General features: G+C 34.1%; 4 protein-coding genes across 7 annotated transcripts; all 4 read left to right on the top strand.

The window, feature by feature from the left end:
- Nucleotides 1-1,327: 1,327 nt before the first annotated feature.
- On the top strand, nucleotides 1,328-5,841 carry LOC111776899 (cinnamoyl-CoA reductase-like SNL6). Of its 4 annotated transcripts, none has more exons than XM_023656302.1 (5): nucleotides 1,328-1,539; nucleotides 1,676-1,824; nucleotides 2,461-2,650; nucleotides 4,918-5,260; nucleotides 5,671-5,841. In XM_023656302.1, the coding sequence occupies exons 1-5, from the start codon at nucleotides 1,422-1,424 to the stop codon at nucleotides 5,759-5,761; spliced, it is 891 nt and encodes a 296-aa protein (XP_023512070.1). In that variant the 5' UTR covers nucleotides 1,328-1,421; the 3' UTR covers nucleotides 5,762-5,841. The 4 variants fall into 4 exon arrangements, with proteins under 4 accessions (XP_023512070.1, XP_023512072.1, XP_023512071.1 ...); XM_023656304.1 differs by lacking the exons at nucleotides 1,328-1,539; nucleotides 1,676-1,824; nucleotides 2,461-2,650; nucleotides 5,671-5,841 and adding exons at nucleotides 3,504-3,715; nucleotides 3,852-4,000; nucleotides 4,637-4,828; nucleotides 5,309-5,631 and having other exon boundaries at nucleotides 4,920-5,260; XM_023656303.1 differs by lacking the exons at nucleotides 1,328-1,539; nucleotides 1,676-1,824; nucleotides 2,461-2,650; nucleotides 5,671-5,841 and adding exons at nucleotides 3,504-3,715; nucleotides 3,852-4,000; nucleotides 4,637-4,828; nucleotides 5,316-5,631 and having other exon boundaries at nucleotides 4,920-5,269.
- Nucleotides 5,842-7,144: 1,303 nt separating this feature from the next.
- Nucleotides 7,145-17,619, top strand: LOC111777434 (transducin beta-like protein 3). The gene is made up of 14 exons (XM_023657033.1): nucleotides 7,145-7,525; nucleotides 8,149-8,331; nucleotides 9,036-9,182; nucleotides 10,403-10,617; nucleotides 10,998-11,277; nucleotides 11,635-11,769; nucleotides 12,055-12,173; nucleotides 12,883-13,039; nucleotides 13,795-14,041; nucleotides 14,129-14,205; nucleotides 14,716-14,835; nucleotides 15,797-15,927; nucleotides 16,000-16,174; nucleotides 16,808-17,619. Exons 1-14 carry the CDS (start codon nucleotides 7,226-7,228, stop codon nucleotides 17,174-17,176), a joined length of 2,655 nt encoding a protein of 884 aa, XP_023512801.1. The 5' UTR covers nucleotides 7,145-7,225; the 3' UTR covers nucleotides 17,177-17,619.
- Nucleotides 17,620-20,855: 3,236 nt separating this feature from the next.
- On the top strand, nucleotides 20,856-22,081 carry LOC111777536 (inositol-tetrakisphosphate 1-kinase 1-like). Its single transcript, XM_023657178.1, has one exon. It carries the CDS (start codon nucleotides 21,017-21,019, stop codon nucleotides 22,064-22,066), a length of 1,050 nt encoding a protein of 349 aa, XP_023512946.1. The 5' UTR covers nucleotides 20,856-21,016; the 3' UTR covers nucleotides 22,067-22,081.
- Nucleotides 22,082-24,758: 2,677 nt separating this feature from the next.
- On the top strand, nucleotides 24,759-26,113 carry LOC111776732 (inositol-tetrakisphosphate 1-kinase 1-like). Its single transcript, XM_023656062.1, has one exon. The coding sequence runs from the start codon at nucleotides 24,899-24,901 to the stop codon at nucleotides 25,883-25,885; it is 987 nt and encodes a 328-aa protein (XP_023511830.1). The 5' UTR covers nucleotides 24,759-24,898; the 3' UTR covers nucleotides 25,886-26,113.

The following is a 26,113-nucleotide window of genomic DNA, read 5'->3' as shown; positions in this document are numbered from 1 at the left end:
ATGGATAAATAGATATTTTAAAATTAATTAAGAAAATAATTAAATAGCTCGACAACCTAAGTCAACCCAACCGAAAAGTAAAGGTCGAGTTAGGCTGGTTGTGAACTCTTTTTGGTTCATTATCGTAGCCAACTCGACCAACCCAAACACGTATGTCTATTCATAGTAAGTCGCCTAATTTTGTAACATTTAATTATTTTAAATGTTTTAACATTTATAAATTGCAAAAATGTGGTCCGTATATATGTGATCTGTAGATGTCTATAATCGTATAATCTAAAGAATTTTTGTGTCAAATTGACCTCTTCATTATAAATTGTACAGTAATTCCGTTAAATTCAACTTCACATTTAAACGGGGACCTGCCTCGAACGGGGAGGAGATTCTCCATTTAGACGATGAATGAGAGAGGGAGTGAGGAACATTTTTTCCGATAAATAGGGACGGGAGTATATTCCCCACCCCACAGTAATTTCGTTAAATTCAACTTCACATTTAAAGATTCTATTTTACCTACGAAACCTGCCTCGAATGGGAAGGAGATTCTCCATTTAGACGATGAATGAGAGAGGGAGTGAGGAACATTTTTTCCATGTTAGATAAATAGGGACGGGAGTATATTCCCACCCCACCCGTCTCCGTTTAATATAAATATATTTATTAAAAAAATAAATTAATTATTTTTTAGTATTTTTTTTAATTATTAAAAACTATGTTATTATATTAAATTTGGATTCTTTTAGAAATTAAATTGCCTTATATATATATATTATTTATTTATTAGAATTTTTTTACTGTTTTTAATTTTTAAAAAATAATAATAAATAAAAAATTACCGTAGATATCTCTACTTACATTGTCGACGAATATCAATAAACATAGAGAAAACACTTCAACTTCGACCGAAGAGGCTCATAGTGTTTTTTTTAGCTCGATCTTCCTCTATCATTATTGAACTAAAGTAAGATTCAACGGAGTATTGTTCTTAAAACACAACAAAAATAGGCTAAAAGTATTACCATAAATGAAACGACTCAGTATGTTGTTTTAAAACACTGATAATTTCGATAAAACGTCGATATCAGTGAATAATTTCGATGAATGAATTTCTTTATATCTCGATCAAAATGTTAGAGGTTGGAATGTCAACAAATAGAGGTTGGAATGTCAACAAAACGCCGTGAAATTATTATTATTATTATTATTATTTATTTAATTTGTTAAATGTTGTTATGATTAAATACAATAATTGAAGAAAATTCAGCTCTTAACCTCCAACTCCCCAACTAAATCACCACCCTCTTTCAATGCCCTTTTTTTTTTTCTTTCTTTATATACCAAATCCCTTTTCCCCCCTTTCTCTTAACACTTCTCGACTTCCTCTCCCTTCTTTGTCTTCCTTCCTTTTCTCTCGCTCTCTAATGGCTCCCGCCGCTAAGACCGTCTGCGTAATGGACGCTTCCAGCGGCACAGGCTCGGCGCTGGTGGCTGCGCTGTTGCAGAGAGGCTATAATGTTCATGCCTCTGTTCAGAATCACGGTAAGAATTGAATTGAATTGAATCGAAATGAGTTTTGCTATTGTGATTCTAAATTTCTCGTGAATCTGAATCTGATTTCGGTTTTGATTTTGTCGTAATTGCTGAAATGTGCGTTTGATTTTGTGGCGAGTTTTAGAGGAATTGCAGTGTGTTAAGGGAAATACGAACAAATTGAAGGTTTGCCGTTCGGATCCGTTGGATTATCATAGCATTATGAACGCTCTTAAAGGATGCTCCGCTTTGTTCTACTCCTTTCAACCTCCTCCTGATCATTCCACCTACGATGTACCTTTTCTTCTCTCTCTCTCTCTCTCTACTTTCTCTCTCTAGAAAGGAATTTTGCTTCCTGTTTTAGTATAGGAATTTTGCTGTCACCGATCGTTTTTCCATACTTCATTTTTGTTCGTTACTATATTAATCATGATATGAATTAAGCATAAATCTTATTATATTTTGATTTACTTCAAATTTAGTTGATCTTTCAGTTCGTCTAGAGCTTTTGAAACATTGTTAATATTAGTTCAACAGATTTGGAACTTAACCTTGTAAAGGAATTTTTAACATGAATTTTTGTCAGGAAATATATTTGTTGGATAACTGAACAAGTGGAAAATTAGAAGTCGGATTAAGATGATTTTCTTTGTCCAAGATCTGTAAAGAAATTAAAAACACTTCTATAAATAATTTCAGTTTTTAAGTATTGTTCATATCATCGAAATTATGATTAGTTTAATGTGATTTAGTTTTATATTTTTATACCGTCAAAATTAGTTTTGAAGGTTGAAAGAAAAATGCTTAGAATTGAATTTGAAATTAATAAAAACCACTTTCATGACATTTCAAATTACTCCAAATTCAATATCAATTTATTTATTAAAAGGACAATATGTGATGAATAAAGGCGTGTTGTTTGGGTGGCAGGAATTAATGGTGGAAATTGAAGTAAGAGCAGCTCATAATGTTCTGGAAGCATGTGCCCAAACGGACACCATCGAGAAAGTTATTTTCACCTCCTCCGTTACTGCGGTAATTTGGCGTGACGGCATCAAAACGATGTCGTCCGACGTTGATGAACGCCACTGGAGCGACGTCAATCTCTGCAAGAAGTTCAATTTAAATTCAACTTCACATTTAAAGATTCTATTTTACCTACGGAGACCTGCCTCGAACGGGGAGGAGATTCTCCATTTAGACTATAAATGAGAGAGGGAGTGAGGAACATTTTTTCCATGTTAGATAAATAGGGACGGGAGTATATTCCCACCCCACCCGTCTCCGTTTAATATAAATATATTTATTAAAAAAATAAATTAATTATTTTTTAGTATTTTTTTTAATTATTAAAAACTATGTTATTATATTAAATTTGGATTCTTTTAGAAATTAAATTGCCTTATATATATATATTATTTATTTATTAGAATTTTTTTACTGTTTTTAATTTTTAAAAAATAATAATAAATAAAAAATTACCGTAGATATCTCTACTTACATTGTCGACGAATATCAATAAACATAGAGAAAACACTTCAACTTCGACCGAAGAGGCTCATAGTGTTTTTTTTAGCTCGATCTTCCTCTATCATTATTGAACTAAAGTAAGATTCAACGGAGTATTGTTCTTAAAACACAACAAAAATAGGCTAAAAGTATTACCATAAATGAAACGACTCAGTATGTTGTTTTAAAACACTGATAATTTCGATAAAACGTCGATATCAGTGAATAATTTCGATGAATGAATTTCTTTATATCTCGATCAAAATGTTAGAGGTTGGAATGTCAACAAATAGAGGTTGGAATGTCAACAAAACGCCGTGAAATTATTATTATTATTATTATTATTTATTTAATTTGTTAAATGTTGTTATGATTAAATACAATAATTGAAGAAAATTCAGCTCTTAACCTCCAACTCCCCAACTAAATCACCACCCTCTTTCAATGCCCTTTTTTTTTTTCTTTCTTTATATACCAAATCCCTTTTCCCCCCTTTCTCTTAACACTTCTCGACTTCCTCTCCCTTCTTTGTCTTCCTTCCTTTTCTCTCGCTCTCTAATGGCTCCCGCCGCTAAGACCGTCTGCGTAATGGACGCTTCCAGCGGCACAGGCTCGGCGCTGGTGGCTGCGCTGTTGCAGAGAGGCTATAATGTTCATGCCTCTGTTCAGAATCACGGTAAGAATTGAATTGAATTGAATCGAAATGAGTTTTGCTATTGTGATTCTAAATTTCTCGTGAATCTGAATCTGATTTCGGTTTTGATTTTGTCGTAATTGCTGAAATGTGCGTTTGATTTTGTGGCGAGTTTTAGAGGAATTGCAGTGTGTTAAGGGAAATACGAACAAATTGAAGGTTTGCCGTTCGGATCCGTTGGATTATCATAGCATTATGAACGCTCTTAAAGGATGCTCCGCTTTGTTCTACTCCTTTCAACCTCCTCCTGATCATTCCACCTACGATGTACCTTTTCTTCTCTCTCTCTCTCTCTCTACTTTCTCTCTCTAGAAAGGAATTTTGCTTCCTGTTTTAGTATAGGAATTTTGCTGTCACCGATCGTTTTTCCATACTTCATTTTTGTTCGTTACTATATTAATCATGATATGAATTAAGCATAAATCTTATTATATTTTGATTTACTTCAAATTTAGTTGATCTTTCAGTTCGTCTAGAGCTTTTGAAACATTGTTAATATTAGTTCAACAGATTTGGAACTTAACCTTGTAAAGGAATTTTTAACATGAATTTTTGTCAGGAAATATATTTGTTGGATAACTGAACAAGTGGAAAATTAGAAGTCGGATTAAGATGATTTTCTTTGTCCAAGATCTGTAAAGAAATTAAAAACACTTCTATAAATAATTTCAGTTTTTAAGTATTGTTCATATCATCGAAATTATGATTAGTTTAATGTGATTTAGTTTTATATTTTTATACCGTCAAAATTAGTTTTGAAGGTTGAAAGAAAAATGCTTAGAATTGAATTTGAAATTAATAAAAACCACTTTCATGACATTTCAAATTACTCCAAATTCAATATCAATTTATTTATTAAAAGGACAATATGTGATGAATAAAGGCGTGTTGTTTGGGTGGCAGGAATTAATGGTGGAAATTGAAGTAAGAGCAGCTCATAATGTTCTGGAAGCATGTGCCCAAACGGACACCATCGAGAAAGTTATTTTCACCTCTTCCGTTACTGCGGTAATTTGGCGTGACGGCATCAAAACGATGTCGTCCGACGTTGACGAACGCCACTGGAGCGACGTCAATCTCTGCAAGAAGTTCAAGGTAACTTTTCCTTTTTACCCCTAAATCCCCTATTTCCCCTTTTTTTTTTTTTTCTTTTTTACCATTCTAACTGTTGTGGGGTTTTGAACAGCTGTGGCACGCTCTATCGAAAACCCTAGCGGAGAAAACCGCGTGGGCCCTGGCAATGGATCGTGGGGTGAATATGGTGTCCATAAATGGAGGGCTGGTAATGGGCCACGACTTGACGATCAATAATCCGTATTTGAAAGGAGCGGCTGAGATGTACGAAGATGGGCTGTTGGTGACCGTAGATCTCAAGTTCATAGTTGATGCTCATATATGCGTGCTTGAAGATGTCTCATCCTACGGTCGATATTTATGCTTCAATAATATCATTAATTCTCATGAGGAAGCTCTTACACTCGCCCACATGCTATTACCGCCCTCTTCTGAAGCTTTCACGCATTCCAGGTTCCCGCTNCTATTACCGCCCTCTTCTGAAGCTTTCACGCATTCCAGGTTCCTGCTCTCTCCCTTCTCAATTCTGCGGTTTTATATTCAGCCACATCACCCTTATTAAATTACAAGCTTAGTTCATTATTTCTGAATTTATATCTATTTGATCAACTTTAAAATTGTGTTCACCAACTTAATGGGTTTTTTATTTTGTGTTTGAACAATTTGATTAATTTATGCCTAATAAACTAATTAGTTTAAAATTTGTAATGTGACATAGAATTTAGTGAAGCAAATTGAAAATTCAAAGCCTTTATTGTAGCTACTATAATAATTGAAGATAGATTATGAAATTTTGTTCTAGATATTTCAGTTTCTTTTGGGAATTCACAAGATTTAATTAAATTATTTTATTATTGGTGCAGTTTGGAGGAATCTGTTGTATATCAACAAGGGATAAGCAACAAGAAACTTATCAAATTGATGGTGGATTTTGAAGGTGGGGTTTCATGTTGACCACAAATCCTGCCTGCCCAACAAAATTAATTAAGATTTACCCAATTTTTATTTATAATTTGTGCATTATTATTAGGTTCATNTTTTTTTTTTTTTTTTTTTTTTTTTTTTTTTTTTTTTTTTTTTTTTTTTTTTTTTTTTTTACTATTTTTTTGGAAATGATATCTAAGGACCAATGGTTTTGTTTAGAATATTAGCTTTTGAACATAACTGAAGGCCTGATCTTATGAAAGTCATTGACAACCTCTTAATTAAAGTGTAGGAAGAAAATCTTCCATTTTTATGTGTCCATCCCAAGTTTATGATGGATAATGGTATCAAATTATCTGCCTTGTATATTCTCTCTTTGTAATTTTCATATATAATGAAATCCTATCTTTTATTTATTTTTTGTCATTGAATCAACTTGTACCTCGATGTGCACGTTTATGCTGACATGAGAACGTGTACCTCAATACGCACGTTTTTTTTAAGATGTCGTATTCAAAGTAAATCGATCAAATGATCTTTACAATTGCAAGGTGCTTGTTTAATAAGGATAAGGAGTTCTATTGCTTATGAACCCGTCAACCAAATAGTTAATAAAATAAGGATTTCTATCGTGAAAATGCAACATGCATGTTGTGATTATTATAACGACTCTACCTTTTCTTTTAAAAGAAGAAATTTCACCTCACTCAATTGTACTATCAACCATAGCACAAAAAACACGAGTCCAGACACAAAGAAGAACATAGGCACGAGACAAAAGGGTTAAAGTACATGAATTTTGATAGAGAACCTACAACTACTGGGAGTTGAAGAAAGGTTGTAATTATGCCGAGCCTTTTGGAAATATTGGTCACTATGAACATAATTAGAACATGTGTTGATTTTTTTAAATACTTATAAATATTAAAAGTCATTTCAAGCTGTCGTTTATAAATAAGATTTTAAATATTTAAAATAAAAAAAGAAAATACTTCAAATTTAATCAACGAAGCGTATGCTCAGTATAGAGATCGAAAAAACACGAAAATGTGTTTAATATAATATATTTATATAGCAATAACATAAATATAGTTATTTAATAATCAATTTATTAATATGTTTTATGATAAAAATTTGTATAATTATTATTTTATAATATCCTAGAATTTTAATATAACATATTATGCATATTTAATTTAAATTTTAAAATATTGTTAAGAATAAAAATTAGAAATAGAATTAGAATCATTTATTCTCATCCATACTCATAATATTTAATATTTAAATGGAATACAAGCTACCAATTAATACTCAGAAATAAAAAAAAAAATTAATTACACCATAAAATAAAATATTTAAGATAACGTGATAAACATATTTATAAATAAAAGTTTGAAATTTTGAGTAATTCAATCGTTTATAATTCTCCCTAAACCCTAGCCTCGTTTCACCGTTCCAAAACCCTGTGTTCTCTCTCGTATTGCTCTGCCTCCAATGGCGACTCCTCCCTTCAAGAAGAACTACCGTTGTGTTCCATTCCTTCAACAGTTCTACGAAGGCGGGGCTTTTGTAGTATCATCAGACGCTTCTTTCATCGCCTGTGCTTGTGGCGACTCGATAAAGATCGTCGATGCAGACACTGCGGCCATTCGGTCGACTGTGGAAGGTGGCGAGTCTGAGGTGTTCACTGCTCTGGCATTAAGTCCGAATGATAAATTGCTGTTCTCTGCGGGCCACAGCAGGCAGATTCGAGTATGGGACCTCTCGACTATGAAGTGTGTTCGGTCTTGGAAGGTAAATAAGGGATTGAAGTTCATCTAGTGTTTTTATTTGAGTATTGAGTGATGGTTTAACTAATGGAAGCTTAATTTGGTCCCTCTGCTTTTAAATGAACGTGTCAAGTTGGTTATTGCGACTATAAACACCGGGGGGGGAGGATTCTCAACTGTTAGTCAAAAGATTAAACAATTGTATAGAAAGTTAATATTTTAAAGTATTCTCTCTAATTTGTATACCTAAATTTTCAAAATTTAAAGATTATATTTTGCTATACCTTGTAAATGATAAGGGAATTGTACCTCTATGTACCTGGTTGAGCCTCAATTTTCTAGAATTGAGTATGAAGTAAAGTAGGAAGTCTATAATTTTAGGATTACAACTTTTAAGTGGTTCTTGACAGTGGATGTTCGACCTATGGGAATGTTTGGCTTCCATATGAATTAAACATATTCCTTTTTTTTTTCTTTGAAGAGAGAATTATCGAATTAATATGCTGTTTTTCTATCCTGCATTCTTTTTCCTTTTATCTTCAATAATGTTTTTGGCAACAAACTGAATGAACATATTGGTAGTAGTGAGGGACTGATGCTTTCCACTTCATTTTTTGTTTCCTTGTTTTGTCTTTTGACTTCAAATAGGGGCATGATGGTCCTGTGATGGGTATGACATGCCATTTATCTGGTGGATTGTTAGCTACAGCAGGAGCTGATAGGAAAGTCCTTGTTTGGGATGTCGATGGTGGCTTCTGTACTCATTACTTCACTGGTCACAAAGGGGTCGTTTCTAGCATTCTATTTCATCCTGATCCTAACAAACAATTGGTAAGTATCAGAATCAGAAGACTTCTATTTTGACTTTCTGTAACCTGATGCATTGTAAAGGAAATTGTTACAAATATCCTCGCCGCTTATCATTCACTATTACAGATGCTACTCGAAGAAAGTAGGTTTAAAGGGGAATGTTTTACTCGAATGTTGATTGTGGTTAGATATTGAATTATTAGAAAAGTTATGTGGACCATAGTCTTTGTCAAGGGTGAGCAAATGGCATCTCGTTATTTTAGAGGAATGGATTTATGTGCTACAGATTTCGATGAGATTTATCTTCTATTTAGAGAAGAGTTGCAAATACTAAAGGAGATGCCGTCTCATGGTTGTTCCCGTCTTGTGTCCAAAGCTGATTCCAACAACTATTACATTTATTCCTCAATTTTATCGCTTTTGGTCGACGTTTTCTTTTTCACGTATAGGACTCAACAGCCTATTTAGTATTACCTTATTACGTTTAATAATTTTATGGTTGTGAAATGATATTATGTGATCTATGCCTTCTTTGTTTGTGTCCTCATTTTTTATATTTGAAAATGCCATAAAAACGCTAAAATTACTATCACTTATGAGTTCTGCCTTCAAATTGTTTGAGTTCAGCTTATCAAGAAATAACATGATTGATAGGATGCCTTCTGTTTCCAATTTCTTATTGGTTGTACGTTTTACAATTACTGAGATTGGCCTTTGTATTTCAGCTTTTCTCTGGAAGTGAGGATGGGAGTGTTCGAGTTTGGGATCTTATGTCTAAGAAGTGCATTGCTACACTTGGTCACGAGTCAACTGTGACATCATTTGCTATATCTGAAGATGGTTGGACCTTACTAAGTGCTGGAAGAGATAAGGCAAGACTTTATTTCTTCTCTCCTCCTTCCCTTTCCCTTTTCAATTATTATTTTATTATTTTTCCAAATTTGTGTCTTCCCTTGAAGGACCATTTACTGTGCTGATCAGCCACATATATGTGTTTCTTGTTATTTTTCTCCGTTTCAAGTTGAATTATGTGTGGTTGCTTTTTTGTTTTACTTTTATTGATTTTGCAACCTGCACTCTATAATTCTACTTTGTATAACCGAGGCTGCCACAATGCATTGTAAGTTGATTGGCTTAAAAAGTTTCTACTATTGCTGTGTAAACAGATATTTATTCAAATGTTGATATGCTACTGTATGGCTGAACAATTGTTGTTATTTTTGATTTGCCAAATCATAGACTAGAAATTTGGACATGTAAGCATAAATCTCTGTCGGATGATGAACAGCCTATGGGCAGGCGTAAATTAGAGCTTGCATTTACTAGCTTACCTTTTAGGGAATGGTGGACCTGCACCACCTCACTGCCCGTTGCACTGGACTCAACTTTATTCAGAGTCCTGAAAAAGGAGAAAGTATCAACTGCAACGTATTGAACAAGAGTTGCTATATTGGTGGTCAATCAATTATCTATAATCGTAGGGATTGACCTTCTTAAGTTGACATCTTACTAGTGCAAATTCCATTGGGTTCGTGGGTTATTTGAAGGAAACAAAATGCTTTTACGGAGAAATTTGTCTGGCAACCTAGTGGTAGACTTGGATGAATAGAAGCAGTAGAATTTAGAGGATGTGGATAGGAGTTTCAGGGATAGCCCATGTCTTTCAATGTATCAACTTTTCATTGATGAATGAGGAGTACACCACCCATAGTTGGCCTCACACTCATCAAGGTCAATGAAAAAAGTGAAGTAGATGATACAAACTATGGTAGCATGTAATATCCTTTGAGATTCCTTAACAACTATATATGGTAGAGTTAGGTGGTTGCCTTGTAAAATTAGTTGAGATACACGTAAGATGGTCCAAACACTCTTCAACATAAAATTAAAAAATGATGAATGATGAGTACAAAAAGGAGGTTTATACTCATCAGTTCTAGCTATGGTTAGTTTTTAGTTTTAGATAATTACAGCAGGTGTTTAGTACAAAGTTTTAGATAATTACTGAGTGGTAGTTATATACTAATATATTGCTTGTGGTCTTGCAAAATTCCTTGAAACGAGCTGACAGGCAATAACATCATGATTTCAGGTTGTGAATGTGTGGAACCTGCGAAATTATACCTGCAAGAAGACTGTCCTAACTTATGAAGTCCTTGAAGCTGTTCTTGTTATTAAATCTGGATCAGATTTTGCTTCATGTGTTGGTTCTTTAAGTCAAAAAAGAAAGGAAACTAGCGTGTCCTCTGAAATCTACTTTATTACAGTTGGAGAACGTGGGGTTGTACGTCTATGGAGTTCTGAGAGGTATAGTTTCAAATATCATATAATTGCTCTTCCACGCTTTGATTGTTTGTTTGTTATTTCATTTTACCATATGTATGAAGAAACACTTGTATTGACAAGAAGAGAGTACAGGTTGGGGTGTAATAAATGATTGCTCCTGACCACATGCCTTAATATAATAAATGTTAGTCGAAAGGATGATAGTGAGCTGTGCGTTTACTTCTTAAGTTGTTTTTTTTTCCATAAAACTTATTCTGTATGTGTTTTTACAATCATTTGTAATGTTGTACTATTGCTTGCATGCCACATGATATCGCCTAGTATGCATATGATGGTAAATCTTTTTTGACACTTTTCCCCCTGTATTATGAATGTTTTTACATCAAAAACTACATTTTCAGTGCAGTTTGCTTGTTTGAGCAAAAGTCCTCAGATGTTTCTACCAAGATGGATGAACAGAACAGGGGCTTCACTGCTGCCGTCTTGTTGCCTTCAGATCGAGGATTGCTTTGTGTGACAGCTGATCAGCAGTTTATTTTTTATTCTCCAGTGAAAACCTTGGAAGGCGAAATAAGTTTGACTACAAGCAAAAGGCTGATAGGTTATAATGAAGAGATCGTGGACATGAAGTTTTTGGGTGATGATGAACAATTTCTTGCAGTTGCTACCAATGTTGAACATGTAAATTACTCTTCCTTCCTAATTAAGATCTTTGTTTGCTAACTTAATTGATCCTGTGAATCTCAAATTTTAATATGTTATGGAGGGGCCTGACTATGCGAAGGGTCTCTCAATTTCCATATGGCAGTTTGTGGAAACTAGGTGAACCATCTTTAACGGGTGCTCACCTGATAGACTTTCCCATTTCTGTTTGATGACAGTACTGTTTCTATAGCTATCCTGGCTGCAGCTACCCTTAGATAATCTATTTTCACTACCATTGCATTTAGATATGATGGACTACTTATTCTCTTTGATTAAATTGACATCTATATGGACATCTTGATCGTTAAATGAATAAAATCTGGATGTTTACAGATCAGAGTTTATGATGTTGCTTCCATGTCATGCTCATTCATATTGGCTGGTCATACGGATATAGTTCTTTGTCTTGACTCCTGTGTATCAAGCTCGGGAACTACACTTATTGTCACTGGAAGTAAAGACAACAATGTAAGTTGTCAATTCCCTGTTTCAGATGAACTTGCTTATCTTTCTTTTCTCTTCATGTAAGATTTTTATTACTTTTATTTTATTTTATATATATAGACACACGCACACACACATTTTTATGGTCATTCCTCTTTATTCTTGCTGTGATTAACTAGTCCTGAATCTGAATTTGACCTATGAGTACGATGTATTGGCACATTATATTAGTTGGTCAAACACTTTCTATTTTATGATTGGTTAACTTCAAGAAATGTATACTTCCATCTCATACGTTTTCCTGTATAGGTTAGGTTGTGGGAAGCAGAAAGCAAAACATGCATTGGTGTTGGTGTAGGTCACATGGGAGCAGTTGGAGCTGTTGCATTTTCAAAGAAGAGACGGGACTTCTTTGTTAGTGGCAGTAGGTAGGTGGATTTTATTGAATGCCTGTTTCATTTTCATTTAAAATTGCGTTCTGTAGATGGAGGCATTGACTAGCAATTTTTAATTAATGATAGTGCATAATGTTCGCTTGGAGAGAGATTTCTCAAACGGATGACATGATGATCAATTCATGTGGTTTTTTGTGCCCCCAAGGGGTGGCTTTGTTGGATAAGGCCTATGGTGTCTAGAGGTTGTGTGTTTGAATCTTTGGGTGAGCTTAATAAGAAAAACTTTGATATCTCTAAAATCTGGGCCATGGAACTTGTGTGGACTTTTAAAAAAGGATTTTCTTAGCATATAAACTAAGAAGGTTGTAGGATTACCATGAGAAGCTAAAAGGCATGGTAGACACTGATACTATAAGACATGGCACTGTGACATGTTAGTTTTTAAAATAGGACATGAATGTGGCTAGGCTTGTACACAAGTTGGGTTGAGTTGGATTAGGGGTATTTTTTGGACGGCGTGGATACAGTGTCATGGTTTTGCAGGATCTCGATCTGATATATTTATCGCCCTCCATCAAATCTCCTCTCTAAATAAACTTGTTAGTTAGTACTTTGTGCCCATCGATTTTTTTCCACTTTTTTTGTTTTCCATTTTGTTTTGCGCAAAATGCATATACCCATTGTAATTTTTGTGTAAATGTTTTTAGGTTACTTGCTGACAGAATATCATTGTCTTGTTTAGTGATCGTACTCTTAAGGTGTGGAGTTTTGATGGTCTTTCAGAGGATGCAAACAAACCTATTAATTTGAAAGCTAAAGCCATTGTAGCTGCCCATGACAAGGATATCAATTCCATCGCAGTTGCACCAAATGACAGTTTAGTTTGCAGTGGTTCTCAGGTTAGTAATTTGTAATTAATATTTCAGCTCACTTCCAAATAAGTTCTGTCCTGCCACCGGCAGTCTTATATCGCAATACTTGACCCTTCCTGAAATAAGCATTCTTGATTTCAACTCTGAGAGTGGAGAGTGGTGAGAGAGTTCAAAATTATTAACACTCCGCTAGAGATTTTAAACAGCTTTGAGAGTGCTAAATATTTGGCTTCTAATTGGGGCACATCATCAACATTGTTTTGCAACTAAATTCTCCTTTTAATTAAACTTGAGCCATCTTTTGTACGTGGGGGTGGTTTTTCTCCTCTCATATTTTCCAATTATAATTTGTAGTGGATTTGAGCTTCTTTTGGTGGTTTGATCTTCAACTTCTCCTAGTAGTGCCATTTAAAATTCAATTCAATTCAATCGGAATTATAATCGATAATGGGCCATTTGAAATTCAATTCTGACCTTCAACTTCTCCTTGTAGTAGTGGATTTGAGCTTCTTTTAGTGGTTTGATTACTAAGTTAATTTCAGAGCCTTCTTGAGGGATTTTGGAAAAGCCTTCATTTTGTGTACTTGAGTGTTTAGTAAGCTAGGTACACAATGGACAACTTAGTTGGCTCTTGACTGTCATAAAAAGATAGGCTCTTTCAACTTTTCCATGAGAGATTGTGTTCTACATTTCATCTTGTCAATTTATGTTGATTTCTTGTCACTTTCTGCTGAAGAATTCTGCCTTAGTTCGTTATGCATCTTTTAATTTTTCATTGTTAGGACCGAACGGCTTGTGTTTGGAGGCTTCCTGATCTGGTATCTGTAGTTGTGCTTAGAGGACATAAAAGGGGGATTTGGTCTGTAGAGTTTTCTCCAGTTGATCAATGTGTGGTCACTGCTTCGGGTGATAAAACGATTAAGATATGGGCAATATCAGATGGTTCCTGCTTGAAAACTTTTGAAGGTCATATGTCAAGTGTGTTGAGGGCTTCTTTTCTTACTCGTGGCACCCAACTTGTATCTTGCGGTATTGATTCCCACCATTATTGAGTTTGGCAGTTATCACAAGTGTACTAAGTTAGATTTGACACAACCAAGTAATCGTCTTTTGCAGGTGCTGATGGATCAGTTATGCTATGGACAGTAAAAACAGAAGAGCGGATTGCCGTCTATGATCAGCATGAAGACAAGGCGAGCAATTGACTATAACCTTAAAACCTTGGAAGGCTGTATCAATTTGGACACTGAACTTTTAATTTCATCAAATAGAACCTTAAAACCTAGTTCAATTTTTGCTAACTTACCCACCAATTTTAACAAAAAAAAAAAAAATCTCATTAACTCATTAAGTTCAGTAAAATAAAGTTTTGCACAAATTAACCATTTAATAACTTTTCCAAAATTAATAAATTAAAACAAATAATTTTTTTTAGCCCTAATCCTATTTTTCTTTTAAATTTTATCAATTTCATAACATACCCATGTTTTTTATTCATTAAACGCATAAGAGGACATTTTTTTAAAATGATATTTGACGTAAGAACTTATTGGAGGAGCACTTTTTAAGGCTTATGTTTAAGATTGCAACCTTTATCTCTTTTTCCTGCCAATGAATGAAAATAATGTAGTTTCAATTTAATTGTCACTTACAAAAGAAAATAAGGTGAAGAAATTTGTTACTGACGACATTTTAGTGTGCAGATATGGGCATTAGCTGTGGGAAAAAAGACAGAAATGCTTGCTACAGGTGGTAGCGATGCTGCTGTCAATCTCTGGTATGATTCAACAGCACTTGATAAAGAGGAAGCTTTTCGAAAAGAGGTTAGATGGATATCTTATTATCTATGCAGTTCTGCATTTTTGTTTAGGATCTTTAATGGATGCTAAATTATTAGAAATTAAAGATTTAAGATGGTTTAATCTTTTGACAAATGGAACCTTTTTGCAAGTCTATGGTGCTCTATAGATTTTTTTAAAATTGTTATTTTTAATCTATGGAACCTCAAAATTGAGAATTAATTTTCTTTTCTTGTTCGAATTGAATTTGATCTGTGGGTTCTAACATCTAGAGGATTTATCATGGTTAGATTGGTTATCCCTGATCTGTGGGTAGAGTGCTTGTTGTTCCGGCGATGGGGTGCTTGAGGTTTGAATGGAGGTTAGAAGTAGCTGACATTCCGAGAGAACTTTGAGCATGTGTACATGTCGTTGAGTGATAGTGGCCGTGAGCCTTTGGCATTATGCTGTGAGGGGCTTTATTATTTTTCCAAATCTGTTATTTATTGCACCTAGGAAGGTGACTATTGAGCTATCAGGACCATCTAAGAGAGTTATGGCCCGCTCAAGTGGGTGAAGGTCGGGTCGATTATCACATCCATTCATGGTGAATGGTACTTTTAATATATTGGCCTATTATGGAAAGCTGACATTCATTGATTTATTGAAAAGGTCGGATACAAAAATCTGTAATTCTCCGTTGGAGTTTACAGAAAACCATCCAAACTTGAGATAATTATAGCCACGTTATTAGCTTTTTGGATCAAGGAAAAAGTCTGATTATGGTTTCCAAAAGTTTTTTAAATTGTTTTTATTATAAGTACCCCCATGTTTTATTATAATTTGTAGATAATGAATTAAAAGCCGAAGCATAAGTGTTCTTGTTAAATACTTTGTCCGTTGAACTAATGACAGATAAGTCTTGGGCTTGCACATTAAATTAAGAGATTGAAAGAATCCTAAGCTTCTTATCTTAAGCCTTTGTATGCATACATTGATAATGCAGGAAGAAGGTGTTTTGAAAGGCCAGGAACTGGAAAATGCTGTTTCTGATGCTGATTATGCCAAAGCGATTCAAATTGCCTTCGATCTTCGTAGGCCACATAGGCTCTTTGAACTGTTTTCTGAACTTTGCAGGTTAGCAGTATTTTACATTTTGTTTTATGTGTTTACCTCATTGGTATGTACTTAGTTTTGTTGTTTCCACAGCAAGAACGACTATGATAATCATGTTGGAAAGACCCTCGGTGCTCTTGGAAAGGAAGACTTTCGTCTATTGTTTGAATATCTTAGAGAATGGAATACGAAGCCTAAACTTTGCCATGTTGCACAATTTGTGCTTTTCAGAGCTTTCAGCATCCTTCCCCCAACAGAGATCACTGAGGTGCGTCTTCTACTGTCTTTTCAAGTTTAACATGGAACACATCTAAGATAGATATTTCAATGTATCCTATCTGGCAAATGACTTTCCTTTTAGTATGAAGCTTATGAAATCTAAAAACTAAAATTAGTTTTTTGATTTCCTTTCCTAGTCCCATAGTTTGGCTAGTATTCAGAATGTTTCTTTTGAAAATAGCTTGGAAACGAACAAAAAACGTGTTGGTAGATGGCCGTTGGAATCACATTCGTAATGGAATACAATCGAGTTCAGTTACAAGAGTTCAGAATTATAAATGTGTTAGGAAGTAGTTTTAAATGACCCTTCTCTCTTGGTTTAGAAACTTTAATCAAAGGAACGAAAATGAGTTCACGGGAATGCGTCGTTCCAGTATGCATTATGCCAGGCCATTTTCTTTAAGCTTGCTCTCTCTGTATACGAGCGTGCACGCATAATGGACTAATTAGCTCTGACTTTTGTGTTTTAATTAGCTCTGACTTTTGGTGCTTGAAATTGGTCATCTATCATTCAGGATCTTGTAGTTTTGGTGCTTGAAATTGGTCATCTATCATTCAGGATCTTGTAGTTTGTATTTGAAGGTAGATGTTCCTAGAATACTTATATCTATCATTTTTTCAGATCAAAGGTATTGGGGAACTCCTTGAAGGTTTAATCCCATACTCCCAGAGGCATTTCAGCAGGATAGACAGGCTTGTAAGAAGCTCATTTTTGTTGGACTACACACTGACTGGAATGTCAGTGATTCAACCAGAGACTGATACCAAAATTTCTAACGACGAGCCCCTGGTTGACACCGATATGAAGACTAGAGCAGCAGATGTGGTACTTCCGAACGAACATACCGATGAGCAGAACGAGACTCATGACGAGCAAGAAGATAAGGCTCTCTCCAAGAAACGGAAATCTAAAAAATCGAAAAGTAGCGCAAAAAAGAAAGCTAAGGGTGTGGGCTACACTGAAGTTGCAGCAGTACCGTTGGCAGTGTAAAACAAGTGAGGTTGGTCGTAGTTCATAGCCATTAGTTTCCTCAAACAAGAGGTGGTATCCTCTCGGTTTCTCTCCTTGCATTAGTTTGGGCCACACTACGAGTAGCGGGAAGAAGCTGTGAGAAGCTGAATCTGTATCAAAGAAATGACTAATCCACAAACAAACCACATCATCCCGCTCTCCCAAGCCTTGTCTTCACCATGGTGGCGGCCATACAGCAAGGGCTTCAATTTGGTAACAAAAATTTGCTCATCATTTAGTGTGTAGCTTATGAACAAACCATCACAAGCATTAGTAATGATTGAAACCTGAGTTGTTTAGTTATTTTTTCATACGTCTTAATGATATTTTCCAATTCTGAAAGTTGTTGCATATATATATACTGTACGAAATTCCAAATGCCGACTAAATCATCAATGGGCATGTTCTTCAGAGACTGTAAATTTGTGAGTATGCTTCATCGAGCTGTTAAGTTATACATATAACCATAGCCTATGGTCAGCCCCTACCCGAGAAGGAAAAAGAGAATCAAAATCTTATTTTGCCTTTAAATCGTCATGAAATTTAAACTTAGGGTTCTTAGGGTTCTTGGTTATAAGTTGATATCTGGGTTTTGATTTTCATTTTTCAAAGAGGATAAAATTTGCTAGCCGTGGATTTGGATGGGTATAAGAAACTGAGATGGGCTTGGACCGTTATGAGGATAAAATTTGCTAGCCGTGGATTTGGACAGGTATAAGAAACTGAGATGGGCTTGGACCGTTATAAGAAATCGAGATGGGGGAAAGATTATGGAAAAATTGAAGAAAGATTATGGGAAAATTGAGAAAAATAAAGTTATTTTTGTTTTAAAAGAATTAATAAATATATATATAGTTTTTTTTTTTTTAAAGATTTAATTTTCCCTAAATTTTATTTATATATGCTATGCAGTAAAAATAAATTATTTAAAAAAAATTAAACCATAAATAATTCTCAATTTTAAAACTAAGTTGAAATCTTCAATAATAAAGAACAAATTATAATATAAAATAATGAATGAAAAAGTTGTGAATCAGAGAGAAACCTTAAAGAATGCAAAAGTAATTAACGGAAAAGTAACAATAAAACGCGTAAAATATTAAAATTGGAATTTAGAAGAAAAAAAGAATAATAATCATATTCTCATATTCAGGATGATTTAATTCCTATATTTTGCTAATATTCTTTTTTTTATTTATTTATTTTGATAATAGCTGATTTTTTTTTCATAAATATTAAAATATTCACAAAATATAATATAATTTCAAATTTTGATTCTTTATTAAAAAATATTTTCATAAAATAAAATATAGTTTAAATAAAATTCTTCATCCAATAATTATTAAAAGAAACTAACTTTTTGAATTTAAATTTGGTCATTATTACGAGACAATTATAGTGTAATTTTTTAATTCTAGACTTTCAATTCCCGACCCAACCATGAACTTTAAATTTTTTTTTATAATAGAAAATCCTAATTTTTCACTCTTTCTTAAATATAACACCTTTCGTGTGCGTATATATATATATATACACATACACGCGTATACCTACTTTTATAGAAAATTTATATAGAAAATTTATAACATGTTTTAGAGTGATTTTAAAATTATTAAAATTACTTTTTAATATTTAAAATTATTTAAAAATACATTTTTAATCCTTCAAAATTAATTTTAATGGTATAATATCCGTTATAAATTACCAATTTAAACATAGTTCAGCCTACTTCAACTCATTATATTAAAAATAATAAACTAAATAACATTTTATACACGTCCTAATATTTTTACATAAAAATAACAACTTTACATTAAAAAAAACATAGAATCAACATCTCTTGCTTTGTTCCAAATCCACCAAATGATCTTTGTTTCAACCACTCAACCAATTATTTATTTATTAGTGTTTATTTTCTCTTAAAGATTGGTTCTTTGAGAAAAAAAAAAATGTATAATTATTAATTATTGTTCTTATTTTATTCCAAAGCAAAAGAAAAAGGAAATAAAAGTTTAAAAAAAATATATAAAAAAGAAATAAAATGTCAAATAATTAAAAGTCTTTAATTGCTGGCTACCATTTTAAATTATCTCCAAGAATATTTACTTTAACTTTTCATTTATTTTATAGAGTAAAATAATTTAGGAGTGAGAAAATATTACAAAATTAGAGAAAATAATATTAAACTTTACCAAAAAAGTAGAATACTTGCCTTAGTTATCAATTATTTATATCGAGTTATATAAACAATGCGATGAACACGCTTCTATAATGTTTCGATGACTCTAAAAGCTAGAACAACTTAATCCAATTCGTATCTCGATCCTTATGATTAGAGTTAGGTTACGAATTGATTTAAGTTGGGTTCGATTCAAATCAAATAAAAACTTTATCGTGGGTCGAACTTTATATATACTTTTATTTTTACTTTATTTCATAATTTTTTTATTATTTATTCTCCAACAACTTTCTAAAATAATTTTTAACCTTTTGAAATGTAAATTTTAATTAAATATCTAAGAATTAACATTTTATATTTATAAAAAAGTAAAAATTTTAAATAAATAATTCAAATAATTTGAACCCAACTCAACGTAAAAAATTTGATTAGGTCGAGTTGAGTTGGTTCGTTATTTAATAAATGTTGTTTGGGTTAAAAAAAATTATGACAAGAACAATTGATAAAAAATATTATTAAAAAAGAACGGATGACTGTTGATATGAAATATTATATTTATAACTATGAAAAGAAAATTAGAAAATTTCTGAGAGAGTAATAAATATAATAATTATAATTCAACTAATTAAAATATTTTTTTTTATCGTCAATAATTAAAATATATAATTTTTATTTAACTAAAATTGAAAATTCAGAGTAAGGTTAGAAATTATAATGAAATATATATTTTTTAGGAGAATAAAAAAATATAAACTTAATTTTTATCCCAAAAATAAAAGTTTATGATATTAAAAAAAAAAAAGAAAAAAAATAGAATTTTGATATATAAATGGGAAAATTTGGAAATAAAATAAAATAAAGTTTTAAAGTAAAAAGAAATTAAATTAAAGTAAATAGAATTTGAACATTTGGGAGGAATTGATTGTGTTCATAGTTTCAGCATATTTTAAGGTCAAATGGTCCAAATATATCCATATTCCTTTCCCATAGATCTTTATCGTAACATCAACGAGATATAATGATCGATATCTGAATAATGTAGTTCAACGAGCTACGGTACATATTCTTAACTAAAAATAAATAAATTATTTTTAGCTTTCCGTTTTCAATTTTTATTATACAATAATTTTGAATTTTTTTTCCGTAACGGTGTTACAGTCTTTTGATTATTAAGTTGTGTTCGTGATTATATCGTTTGCAATTTAGGTGAGAAGGAACGATAACATCTTCAATATTTGGAGCTTCCACGAGCAAAGAGGTTGATGGTTGATTCACGTGGAATGACTCCATTTTGTATACCAGTCGAGATAATTAAACGAACGTATTAAAATACACCGAAATAATATTTATTATATATTATTTTGCAAATAGTTTTAAACAAATATAAGGGAAAATAATAATTTATTTTATTTATTTTATTTATTAATTGTAATAATAAATAAAACTTATATTAATATTATGAGAATCTGATCCCTCAATTTTATAATATTTTCCGACTGCCTCCCTTAAGTTGTATAAATTACACACAAACCCTCATCATTTTCTCACCGGAGTTTTCCATTTTCTCATCGGAGTTTTTCATTTTCTCATCGGAGTATTTCACTTTCTCGGATTCCAAACAGAACTCTGCACCAGAAGCCATGGCTTCTTCTTCTTCTTCTTCTTCTTCGTCGAATCGCCTTCGAGTAGGCTACGCTTTTCCTCCTAACAAAGAGCGCAATGTGATTCGCCCTTCTCTCGTTGATTACGCCAAGCTCCATGGTGTCGACCTGGTTCGTATCGATCTCCAAACGCCGCTCCTCCACCAAGGTCCATTTCATTGCATTATTCACAAACTCTATGACGATGCTTGGGCGGAGCATCTGCAGGACTTCGCCTCGAAGAATCCGGACGTCGTTGTCGTGGATCGACCGGACCTAATCGCTCGACTCTATGACAGAGTCTCCATGCTTGATGTGGTAAGCCAGGTGAAGGCTTCGGACAGCGGCGTGAGGATCGAGGTACCGAAACAGATCGTTCTGAAACAGGAGGATGGAGAAATCGATTCGATTAGGGATTTGGATGTGAAATTTCCAGTGATTGCGAAACCGTTGGCGTCGGATGGAAGTGCGAAATCGCATGAAATGTCTCTTGTTTTCAATCGACGCGGATTAAAGGATTTGGAAACGCCGGTGCTTCTACAGGAGTTTGTGAACCACGGCGGAGTAATGTTCAAAGTATACGTCGCTGGAGAGGAATCCGTGTGCGTGAAGCGGAAATCGCTGCCGGATGTGGCGGAGACAGAGGAGGAACTAGAGAAGAAACCAGACGGCGCGATGAAATTTTCGCAAATATCTAGGGCAGAGGAGAAGAGCGAAAAATGTAACGGCGCTGAGAAGAAGGCGGCGGCGGAGGAGGAAGAAGAGATCGAAATGCCGCCGGAGAAGATAGTTAGGGAGGTATCGAATGGGCTGAGGGAAGCGATGGGGATTAGGCTGTTCAATTTCGACATGATTAGGGACGGGAATGGTACATACTATGTGATAGACATAAATTACTTACCAGGATTTGCAGTACTGCCGGAGTACGAGCAATTTCTGACGAAGTTCTTCAAGGAAGTTGCAGAGAAGGAGAAGAAGAAGAAGGTGGAAGAGGATGATTCCGCCATTGAAGACGGTAAAGCAAAACCGCGGTGCTGCTGTTTCCAATGAACGTGGGCATTAAATNTTTTTATTATTTAAATTTATTTTTCTGTTTGTTCGTTTAAAAATATTTCAGTCCACGTTTGTTGAAGTAAAAATGTAATGTTTGTAATTTAACGAGTAATAACTTGCTTTCTATTTTAAATTTGTGGTATAAATCAACTAATTCGGACTACTCGATCAATTTACTTTAGCTCGATAGTCAATATTCAAACGATGGGGCCGATAATCTATGATCGATTCGAAGAACCAGATACGATTTTGCTTTCACTTCATACTACCGAGATTCTTGCCCGACTTTCTTTCGGCTTAAGAAGTCAGCGGTGAGAATGAAGATCACTTTGGAACTCATTGAAAATGTTAGGGTCTAAAAGCTCTCCATCGTGTTGCGAATCCTTCGCCCATGAGAGGGCCTTTTGGCTGCCGTGAGAAGCTTAGCTTGCTTTTTATTAGTCACGTGACGATTCGATGTTCGTGATAGGCGTAGAAGCTGGTCAAAGTGATTGGAAAGGTGTGAAAACCTCTCCCTAGTAGACGCATTTTAAAACCGTGTGGTTGACAACCATACGTAACGAGTCAAAGCAAACAATATTTACTAGTGGTGAACTTAAGCTGTTAACGATCTTCTCCCATCTAAACCATGTGGGCGTTACACGATGTCTCCCATCTAAATCATGTGCACGCGAGTGGCTGACCCAAACGCCACCGCCTACAAAGCGTTGTTCAATATTTGTTTTGTTTATTGGTTTAGGGAATTATTTGACCCTTTAAAATATTTTTATTTTGTCTTATTTTATTGCCTTCATGAATGCCATATGTAAACGGTGCACTCTAATTTCGTTTCGGACAACCCTATCTTGGCAACCAGTAACCCGAGTAGTATTTTAGTTATTTTTCACTTAAGTATTTTAAAATTCATTCTCTATATGATATTGAAATTATTTACTTCCGCCCCTTGTCTTTGTTTGGGTCTCTTAATCTTTTCCTTTGATTTTCTTGAACCTTACTGGGACGTTTTAAACTTTCTTGAGTCATCTTAACCCTTAGGGTATTACACAAATAGTATCGGGTTTGAATTACTTTCTAATTTATGCTCTAAATAATCATGCCCTTATTGTCCCAAATGGTTTTGAAGAGTTGCTAGCTTGAATTATATTGGCATTGAGGCACGAGTCGGCCATAAAATCCAAATGATCTTAGTTGGTCATATGGCCTAAGGCTCGATCGATATCAAAACGTCCTTGGTTGATGTAACAGTTAAAGTTAAATCTCACCGCTAGTAGATGTTGTCATTTTTAGATTTTTTCTTTCGAGATGTACCTTGTTTTTAAAACGGTATGTTAGGGAGTGGTTTTCACACACGCTTATAAAGAATGTTTCGTTCCCTTTTCCAACCGATATGAGATCTCACAATTGACCTCTGTTAGGATTTGACATATTAGCTTAAGGCCTCATTCAAAATGACATTTGGTCGACTTCTTAGGAGTCGACTATATAACATCTTACCGAATCTTTATGAAATCGTGTCCTATTCGTTGTGTCAACTTCAATGGGTAGGTACACGTCTAGCTCATTAGACCTCGAACGCGTATGAACTAAGCTTTGGACATGACCCTACTACTAATTTTCACCATTTTTTGGGAAGCTTTTTAAACTTTCCATCCTACAAAAAGTTGCATATTCAACTAAATTAATAAAAATACTATTAAATTTTCAATTTTATATAAAAAATATCTTTTCAATTTTTGAAAACATTGCATGAAAATATTATTGAAATTATCAAAAGATATTTCAATTCATGCCACATCCATGAAGAATGAAGTTTCATGTTATAAATTTTTTGGTGGAATTTAGAGTTATTGTATTTCATTAACGTATTTTAGTATTTTTTATTTACATTCGGTTACAATTACATAATGTTTAATTATGACCATTAAATATGAACGTTAACTCTTGAAATGTCTCTAATAGTATTATTTTGAGGTTATATAAAGCGTTTATGCTTTCTTGAGCTAATGACTAAGTTTGTTTGCAATTCTATGTAGTTTAGGTTGCATGTAGAATCATTCAAGTTCGACATGATCAATCTTGCTTATGGAGTGATTCGAATCTCAAACAAGTGTTCTTGAGATATTTGATCAACAAGAATCATTCAAGTTAGACATGATCGATCTTGCTTGTGGAGTGATTTAAATCTCAAACAATGTTCTGCCTTAAGATATTCGATCCACAAGGTAATCTGAATCTTATTCCCTTTGTGGAGTGATTCGAATCTCAAACAAGTGTTCTTGAGATATTTGATCAATAAGAATCATTCAAGCTAGACATGATCGATCTTGCTTGTGGAGTGATTCGAATCTCAAACAATGTTCTTGTCTTGAGATATTCAATCTAATATGAATCTTATTCTCCTTGTAGTGATTCCTTATCTAATAATTTGGTACCAGAGCTTTAAACTCAAGATCGGATATATATTTGGATCGGCCAATATTCATAAACTTTTAATAGAATTTCAAAAGTACCCATTAATTTTAAAAATTATTCGAAAAATATAATAATTTTATTATTATTATTATTTTTTTAATTTCAAAAACACCTTTAAACTTAATTAATTAATTAATTATTTATTAATTAGTATCCCATTTAAAAAATACTCGTTTAAATAGAACGGTAATAAATTACTGACTTAGGTTTCACTACTAAGACTGCCACCGCCAGACGCTTGTCTTCCCTCTTCCTCCTCTGCAACCCAAAATTCCACTTCTCCACCCACTTTCACTTGAATTTCTCCTCCATTTCTCAATTTCCGCAATACCCTTTTCCCCATTCATCCATCCCTCCATGTCTTCCCCTCGCTTCCGAGTCGGCTACGCCTTTTCCCCCAAAAAGGAGCGTTCCTTCATCCTCCCTTCCCTCCTCGACTACGCCAAACTCCATGGCATCGACCTTGTTCGAATCGACCCTCTTATCCCTCTCATTCACCAATCCCCCTTCCACTGCATCATCCACAAGCTCTACGACCCCTCATGGATTCAGCAACTGCGCGATTTCACTTCCCAGTTCCCTGATGTTGTCATCGTCGACCCACCAGAGCTAATCTCCCGCCTCCTCAATCGCGATTCCATGCTCCAAGTTGTGAATCAGGTGAAACTCCCAGAAGGGTATGAGCGGATTGATACTCCCAAGCAAGTCGTGGTGAATGATTTGGATGTCCTGGTCAAAAATGGGTTACACGCGTTTACCGATTTGGGGCTTAAATTCCCTGTGATTGCTAAGCCCTTGGAGTCCAATGGCTCTGAGAGGTCTCATCAATTGTGTTTGGTGTCTAATGATAGCGGATTGAAGGGATTAAACCCCCCGATTGTGTTGCAGGAATTTGTTAATCATGGCGGTGTTGTGTTCAAGGTTTATGTAGTGGGGGAGTGCGTGGTTTGCGTAACGAGGAAATCGCTGCCGGATATTTCGCCGGAGGATCTCGAAAAATTGGAGGCGGTTTCGAGCTTTTCGAAGATTTCGAATTCAGGAACTCCAGTGGACAACACCGAGGGTAATGTTGAAATGCCATCTTTGGATTTTGTGATGCATGTGGCTGCTGGGTTAAGGGAAGCAACAGGGCTTAGGCTTTTTAACTTTGATCTGATTAGGGATAGTAATGATCTGAATAGGTACCTTGTGATTGATATTAATTACTTACCTGGGTATGCCAAAATGCCTAACTATGAGCCTTTCTTGACCAAATTTTTGTTGGATGTTGTTCATAAACGGAGTGGTGGTGGTGGAGCCTTTAGTTCTTCCTATGTAAATGAAAACGAGGTAGTGTTCTGTTGAAAGTGAGAGGCTATCAATCAGCTGGGATGTTACAAAATAATTGGTATGCCTCTGTTGTAGAGCCTTTTAGAGGGTGTAATACAAGTTATAAATATGAAGCTATTAGGGTAAGTAGTAGGCTATACTTGGTGTTTGATTATGGATCTTTTGTATTGGTTTATATCTTAGGATTCCTGCAAACACTAATGAATATGAACTTAATATGACTTTGTTCCTTTAATATCTTTT

This window comes from Cucurbita pepo, chromosome LG16 (genome assembly GCF_002806865.2).
Source record: "Cucurbita pepo subsp. pepo cultivar mu-cu-16 chromosome LG16, ASM280686v2, whole genome shotgun sequence".
Classification (NCBI taxonomy): domain Eukaryota; kingdom Viridiplantae; phylum Streptophyta; class Magnoliopsida; order Cucurbitales; family Cucurbitaceae; genus Cucurbita; species Cucurbita pepo.
The sequence above is the reverse complement of the archived record's forward strand: the minus strand, read 5'-3'. Positions and strand labels throughout refer to the sequence as shown.

Coding starts and splice junctions, on each gene's coding strand:
- LOC111776899 (XM_023656302.1), top strand. CDS start 1,422: ATGGCTCCCGCCGCTAAGACCGTCTGCGTAATGGACGCTTCCAGCGGC. Junction 1,540..1,675: donor TGCCTCTGTTCAGAATCACG/GTAAGAATTGAA, acceptor GGCGAGTTTTAG/AGGAATTGCAGTGTGTTAAG. Junction 2,651..4,917: donor CAATCTCTGCAAGAAGTTCA/ATTTAAATTCAA, acceptor GGGGTTTTGAAC/AGCTGTGGCACGCTCTATCG.
- LOC111777536 (XM_023657178.1), top strand. CDS start 21,017: ATGGCTTCTTCTTCTTCTTCTTCTTCTTCGTCGAATCGCCTTCGAGTA.
- LOC111776732 (XM_023656062.1), top strand. CDS start 24,899: ATGTCTTCCCCTCGCTTCCGAGTCGGCTACGCCTTTTCCCCCAAAAAG.
- LOC111777434 (XM_023657033.1), top strand. CDS start 7,226: ATGGCGACTCCTCCCTTCAAGAAGAACTACCGTTGTGTTCCATTCCTT. Junction 9,183..10,402: donor TAAGTGCTGGAAGAGATAAG/GCAAGACTTTAT, acceptor TCATGATTTCAG/GTTGTGAATGTGTGGAACCT. Junction 14,042..14,128: donor CACCCAACTTGTATCTTGCG/GTATTGATTCCC, acceptor CGTCTTTTGCAG/GTGCTGATGGATCAGTTATG.